General features: G+C 48.6%; 1 protein-coding gene across 1 annotated transcript in view; it reads left to right on the top strand.

Moving 5' to 3' along the window:
* The window catches only part of TGM2 (transglutaminase 2), a 96,684-nt gene that overhangs the window by 65,468 nt on the left and 23,632 nt on the right, over nucleotides 1-7,584 (top strand). Inside the window, exons 6-8 of the mRNA XM_015417017.1 lie at nucleotides 1,191-1,326; nucleotides 2,661-2,761; nucleotides 4,720-4,959. Of these exons, the coding sequence (XP_015272503.1) occupies nucleotides 1,191-1,326; nucleotides 2,661-2,761; nucleotides 4,720-4,959 (477 nt within the window). The remainder of the gene's footprint in view (nucleotides 1-1,190; nucleotides 1,327-2,660; nucleotides 2,762-4,719; nucleotides 4,960-7,584) is intronic.

Raw genomic sequence — 7,584 nt, 5'->3', positions numbered from 1 at the left:
CTGTGTAGAAACTCTGGCCACTACACAGTTTGGTGTTGTGGTTAAGTGTGCGGACTCTAATCTGGGAGAACAGGGTTTGATTCCCCACTCCTCCACTTGCACCTGGCTGGATAACTTTGGGTCAGTCACAAGTTCTCAGAGCTGTTCTCTCAAGGGCAGTCCTCGAGAGAGCTCTCTCAGCCCCGCCTACCTCACCGGGTGTCTGTTGTGGGGAGGGGAAGGGAAGGGAGATTGTGAGCCGCTCTGAGACACCTTTGGGTAGTGAAAAGCGGGATATAATAATAAATAATAATAATAATTTAAAAAAATCTTTCAATTTATTAATCGCTCAATCCTGCAGAGCTTGCTGGCTCTGAGTGATTTACAGTTACTCCATTACACACGGGACTAACAGTGATTCAAGGGGTAAGGGAGGACAACATATAATCTTTAAATCACACACATTCGCAGCCGATGGGGAGTTTTGTTCAGCTGTAAGGTCAGACGTGTTCCAGCGGCATTTTTCCCCCCTCGGCGTGGCTTGATGTCGTCAGCTTTCTCTGGACTGCTTCAAGTTGCAGCGCAGCACTGCCACCACCTGGCCGGACGGCCCATTACAGGCTTCCTTGATGCCGAGAGTTCATTCTAGGCTTTTCGGTCTTACGCGTTGGACATTCCGTTCACCAGCTAACACCTCCCCCACTGGGGGGGAGGGTTTAGTGTGCCCACCCTCTCTAAGGAGTGGTACCCATTTTATCTACTCGCTGAAGCTTTCAAACCGCTGGGTGGACGGCGATATAAATCCAATCTCTTCTTCTTCTTCTTCTTCTTCTTCTTCTTCTTCTTCTTCTTCTTCTTCTTCTTCTTCTTCTTCTTCTTCTTCTTCTTCTTCTTCTTCTTCTTCTTCTTCTTTCTCTCCCATCCACATACTAATGAGGCCGACCCTACTTAGTTTCTGAGGCCTGATGAGATCGGGCTAGCCCGGGCCATCCAAGTCATTACGAGATGGTTAAAACTATGATTGCAAATCCGAGGCTATCCGCCCTGCAGAGTGGGGCATTTTTAAGTCAGGGGAGGACTGCATGTCTCCCTCCTTGGACGTTTCAGAGACTATCCCGTCTGGGCGCGGCAGCTGTAAGAAGGCTTCTGGGGTGATGGCTGCATACCTTTCACACCTATCTCTCTCTCTCCCTCTCTCTCCCCCCCCCTAGTGCTCCGGTGCCTGGGAATCCCCACCCGTGTGATCACCAACTACAACTCTGCCCACGATACCAACAGCAACCTGAAGATTGAGCAGTACTTAGACGAGAATGGGAAAGTGCAAGCGGGGACCCGGGAGTACATTTGGTGAGTGGGCAGAGGGCGGACGGAGCCAGCCAGACTCAGAGTGCTCACCTGGCAGGTGGCCGCTGGGGCCAGGAGTGCCTTTGACCAGCTTTGAGTAGTTAGACAGCTGACCCTGTGGCCTTTCCTGCGCAGAAAAGACCTGGCCACTCTGGTGGTGCATACCCGGCTTACATCCAGATTAGATTACTGCAATGTGCTCTACATGGGACTGCCCTTGAAAACTGTTCAGAAACTTCCGCTGGTACAGAATGTTGCAGCCAGGATGTCGACTGGAGCGGGTTGTAGGGACCGTATCACTTCAATTTTGGCCCATGTACACTGGCTCCCAGTCTGTTTCTGGGTACAATCCAAGGTTCTGGTCTGAGACTCCTTTGGGTAGTGAAAGGTGCGGTATAAAGCCAATCTCTTCTTCTTCATCATCACTGGGGGGGGGGAGAACCTCTAGACACTAAAACCAAAGTAATGGATTATTTCTAAATGCCTGGAGCTCCAACAGCTTTATAGCCTATCTCTGATTACCATCTGTATACATGAAATATGTATAGTTATTGCTGTTTATTACCTTTTCTTTTATTCCTTTCTCAGTCTGTTGTCTTTGCAGATGTGGTGTGGGTTTTTTCTTATTAAACTTTTCTTTTTTTGTGTGCCATTAGTCTAATCTCTGTTAAACCCCTGTTCAGTCCACATATACCAGGAACAGAAGGGGAAGGGACACCAGTTAAGCCCTGCTCCCCTAGAGAGCTCAATTTAGTGTGCCAGTCCCCTCAGTTGCAAGTGCAAAAGGAGAGGGAGATGCAAAGATAGTGCTATGACTTTAAGCAGCAAAGTAGAAGAAGGGCCTGAGCTTAAACCCTCAAGCAGAATAACCTCCCCCTCCCAAATTTGTTTGGTGGTGTTGGTGACCCAGACAGAGAGAGACATAGTGAATGAAGGAAGGGAAGTTTGGGGTGGGGGGCTAGCAATGCTCCCTCTAAGCTGTGGAGTCCTGTGAGCAAAAATTCTACTTTGTGAGCTACCGGCATTAAAGTCATGAGCGAGCAATTTGGTTACTGCTTAAATTAGTTTGCTCTGGAGCCATCCTTCCTGAGCGGAGACAAAAATGTGTGAGCCGGAGGCTAAAAAACTGTGAGGTAGCTCACACTAACTCAGCTTAGAGGGAACACTAGGGGCTAGAGACCTGGGCTAGCTGAATAACTTTCTCACTAATGCACCAGGCAGAAACGAGTGCCTGTGAACCACATTTCTCCACGGAGTCCATATATAGCTGATCAAGTAGGTGGGAACACTTGGTCTTCTAGCTTGTTCTCATTTGCCTCCATTTACTGATTCCACAGGAATTTCCACTGCTGGGTGGAAAGTTGGATGGCTCGTCCAGACCTTCCAGGCTATGACGGTTGGCAGGTTTTGGACCCAACTCCTCAAGAGAAAAGTGAAGGTAACCATTCTGAACACCATGGTTCTACAACAAACTCTTGTACCCCACCAAAGCCCAACTTCACACCCCATAAAGGTCTGTGCTCATCGCCAAAGATGGCTTCCTTTGTGGGGCCCATTCCCCCGTTTTATTATCACACAACCAGATAAGAATGTAAGAGAACAGAAGAGAAGCCAAAGTTGGATCAAGCTAATGGCCCATCCAGTCCAACATTCTGTGTCACACAGTGGCCAGAAATACCAGGTGCCATCAGGAGGCCCAGCAGTGGGGCCAGGACACTAGAAGCCCTCCCACTGTTGACCCCCCCCAAGCACCAAGAAGACAGAGCATCCCTCACCCCAGACCTAGAGTTCCTATCTATACCTTGTGGTTAAGAGCCACTGATGGACCTCTGCTCCATAGGTTCATCTAATTCCCTCTTATAAGAACATAAGAGAAGCCAATGTTGGATCAGGCCAATGGCCCATCCAGTCCAACACTCTGTGTCACACACAGTGGCCAGAAATACCAGGGGCCATCAGGAGGTCCAGCAGTGGGGCCAGGACATCAGAAGCCCTCCCACTGTTGCCCCCCCCAAGCACCAAGAAGACAGAGCATCACTTGCCCCAGAGTTCCTCTCTATGCCTTGTGGCTAAGAGCCACCGATGGACCTCTACTCCATATGCTTATCCAGTTCCCTCTTATAAGAACATAAGAGAAGCCAGGGCTGGATCAGGCCAAAGGCCCACCCAGTCCAACACTCTGTGTCACACAGTGGCCAAAAACACCAGGTGCCATCAGGAGGTCCAGCAGTGGGACCAGGATACCAGAAGCCCTCCCACTGTTGCCCCCCCCCCCTGGCACCAAGATGCATTTTCATTCTCTGCATCATTGACCGGTGCCCTGACCTGGATGGCCCAGGCTAACACGATCTCATCGGATCTCAGAAGCTAACCAAAGTTGGCCCTAGTTAATATTTGGCTGGGAGAACTGTAATGATTCCATGTTTTGGTGTATGTGTTCCTTTAAACGTTTAGTTTGACTGACTGTGGGTGTGTCTATGAGGAGATTCTGTCATATGAGAGAGGCAAGTGTGGAAGAGTTTTGAAGAGAGTCTGTGTGACTCTGAGAGTTATGAAGGAGTCTGTGTGTGAAGTTTGAAGAGTGAACATAGTCTGTGTGATTATAGGATTTGGAGTCCATTTCTGAGTGAAGAAGACCAACAGTTTAGTCTTTGTGACTAAGACAGTTGATCCTATTCTGTGTCAATGAAACAAAGAGACTAGCCTGTGTGGCATATATATCTATATAGATGAGAGTTAGAGAGAGATTATACTGAATGTATAAGCCTGTCAGAGTGAAGTTTGGAGTTTGAGAGACTGTAGCTCCAAGCTTTGCCAGTTATATTTACAAGTTCCTTTCACCAGCAACTGTTCAAAATAACCAGAAACCTATTTTTTGTTCTTTATTAAATAAATCAATTTTTGTTTTAACTTGTCCCAGAAATCAGTACAGTCCTTCCTCAGGGCCACATAGTCCTCCGAAGTGCCCAGACCCTAGATAATTCTACCAAAAGAGAGAGATTTGGGATTTTTAAGTCCTGGTGGCAACAGAAACTAACATGTTTACATAGACAGAGAGTCTGTAAAGGTAAACCCATGTCCCCTACAAGCAAGGCCCTCAGAAGAACCACCAAGGGTTTCTACACAGAAGCAGGCAATGGCAAACCCCCTCTGTTTGTCTCTTGTCTTGAAAACTCCATGAGGTGTGACCGTTAAGTCAGCTGTGACGAAAGCACTATACAACACACACACACACTCACTTCCTGGTCTGAAAGAAGAGGGAGAAGGCACTTGGCAACTGCCTGTGTGTTCCAACTCCCCAGTTCTGAAGAACAGATGAAATAGCTTCCTAGGCCCGAGGTCCTCTGAGACACAAATTGTTCATCCTGTTTGTTGACTGCGCCTCTCCCTCCTCAGGAGTTTACTGCTGCGGCCCGACTCCCGTCAAGGCCATCAAGGAAGGGGAACTGAAACTGAAGTATGATGTCCCCTTCGTCTTTGCTGAGGTCAACGCGGACGTGGTTTACTGGATGCTCCAGAGCGACAGTTCCCGGAAGAAGACCGTCGACTCCACGAGCGTGGGAAGGAACATCAGCACCAAGAGCGTGGGCAGAGATACCAGGGAGGACATCACCCACAACTACAAGTACCAGGAAGGTACAGAGACATTCCCAATACTGGGCAGGCGAATCATAGCCTGCCCATTCAGAAATGAAGAGGAGGCCGTTCCCGCCTCCTGTTGTGTCCACCCGTTTGTGGGACACACTAAAGAAGGGTGGTTTCAGAGGGGGGTAGCCATGTTGGTCTGCAGTAGAAGAGCTGGATTCGAGTCCAGGAGCGCCTTACGGACCAACCAGATTTCCCAGGGCATGACCTTTCAAGATTCAAGGCTCACTTCATCAGATACAAGTAGGAATGGAGATCCCTGAGTCCTTATATCCCAGACTGAAGGTGGGAGGGGTTTTGCAAAATTCAGAACAAGGGAACCCTCCAGGACTGAATGGGGACAGAGGATTCTTATCTCACTGCTGCTAGATTCGAGTCCAGTAGCTCCTTAGAGACCAACCAGATTTTCAGGGTATGAGCTTCTGAGAGTTTGTCAGGGATACCAGGATACGAAGTTAAGAACATAAGAACATAAGAGAAGCCAATGTTGGATCAGGCCAATGGGCCATCTAGTCCAACAGTCTGCCACACAGTGGCCAAAAACACCAGGTGCCATCAGGAGGTCAGGCAGTGGGGCCAGGACACTAGAAGACCTCCCACTTTTGACCCCCCCCCAAGCACCAAGAACACAGAGCATCACTTGCCCCAGACCAAGAGTTCCTATCTATACCTTGTGGCTAAGAGCCACTGATGGACCTCTGCTCCATATTAAGAACGTGAGAGAAGCCAGTGTTGGATCAGGCCAATGGCCTCTCCAGTCCAACACTCTGTCACACAGTGGCCAAAAATACCAGGAGCCATCAGGTCCAGCAGTGGGGCCAGGACACTAGAAGCCCTCACACTGTTGCCCCCCCCCCAGGCAGCAAGAATGCAGAGCACCACTTGCCCCAGACCAAGAGTTCCTGTCTGTACATTGTGGCTAATAGCCACTGATGGTCCTCTGCTCCATACTTTTATCCAATTCCCTCTTATAAGAACAGAAGAGAAGCCAACGTTGGATCAGGCCAAAGGCCCATCCAGTCCAACACTCTGTCACATAGTGGCCAAAAATACCCGGTGCCATCAGGAGGTCCAGCAGTGGGGCCAGGACACTAGAAGCCCTCCCACTGTTGCCTCCCCCTACAAGCACCAAGAAGACAGAGTATCCCTTGCTCCAGACTGAGAGTTCCTATCTAGACCTTATGGCTCATGGCCACTGATGGACCTCTGCTCCATATGCTTATCTAATTCCCTCTTGAAGCCGTCCATGCTTGTAGCTGCCACCACTTCCCGTGGCAGTGAATTCCAAGTGTTAATCACTCTTTGGGTGAGAAGTACTTCCTTTTACCTGTTCTAACCTGACTGCTCAGCAATTTCACGGAGTGCCCACAAGGAGTTCTTGTATTGTGAGAAAGGGAGAAAAGTACCTCTTTCTCTACCTGCTCTACCCCATGCATAATCTTGTAAACCTCGATCGTGTCACCCCTCAGCCCTCGTTTCTCCAAGCTAAAGAGCCCCAGTCCTTTAACCTTTCTTCATAGGGAAAGTGTTCCAACCCTTTTAGCATCCTAGTTGCCCTTTTGTGCAATTTTCCCAATGCTGTAATACCCTTTTATGTTTGACTCTCAAAAGCTTATTTCCCCCCCCCCCCCAAAATCTCGCTGGTCTCTATGGTGATGCTGGACTCATACCTGGCTAAAGAAAGATGTGCTCCTACGCATGTGCAGATACCTTTTGGAAATTAAACAGGGTAGGCTTGTCATTCTGGATGAGGTATTTAGCTAACTGACCCAATCGTGGGTATCTGTAAGGCAGAGATGTTCCGCCAGGCTTTTGGTGTAGGGCAGCCATGGTTGGTTGCACCGGCTGGCACCCTTGCCCTTCCCCTCTAGTTCAGCCAGTCTGGTGTAGCGGTTAAGTGCGCGGACTCTAATCTGGGATAACTGGGTTTGATTCCCCACTCCTCCACTTGCACCTGCTGATGTGACCTTGGGTCAGTCACAAGCTCTGGCACAGCTGTCCCTGAAAAAGAGCAGTTTCTGTCAGAGCTCTCTCAGCCCCACCCACCTCACAGGGTGCCTGTTGTGGGGAGGGGAAGGGAAAGGAGTTTGTCAGCCGCTCTGAGACTCCTTTGGGTAGCGAAGGGCGGGATATGAATCCAATCTCTTCTTCTACTTCTACCTCACAGGGTGTCTATTGTGGGGAAGGGGAAGGAAAGGAGTTTGTAAGCTGCTCTGAGACACCTTTGGGTCGTGAAGGGCGGGGTATAAACCCAATCTCTTCTTCTCTTCTCAGTTGGGTGTTGTGGTTAGGGTCCAATCCAATCTCTTCTTCTTCTACTACTTTGTTTCACTCCTCCCCACCACCACCAAATTGGCGTGCCACCCAGAATGGGAACAGAAAACTATAAATCACCACCAGGGATCTTTTATTCTGGTTTTATCTTATGGACTGTATGTATGTATGTATGTATGTATGTATGTATGTATGTATGTATGTATGTATGTATGTATGTATGTATGTATGTATGTATGTATGTATGTATGTATGTATGTATGTATGTATGTATGTATGTATGTATGTATGTATGTATGTATGTATGTATGTATGTATGTATGTATGTATGTATGTATGTAT

Source organism: Gekko japonicus, unplaced genomic scaffold, assembly GCF_001447785.1.
Source record: "Gekko japonicus isolate JY-2015 unplaced genomic scaffold, Gekko_japonicus_V1.1 scaffold3329, whole genome shotgun sequence".
Classification (NCBI taxonomy): Eukaryota; Metazoa; Chordata; class Lepidosauria; order Squamata; family Gekkonidae; genus Gekko; species Gekko japonicus.
This window is presented reverse-complemented; position numbering and strand designations above follow the sequence as displayed.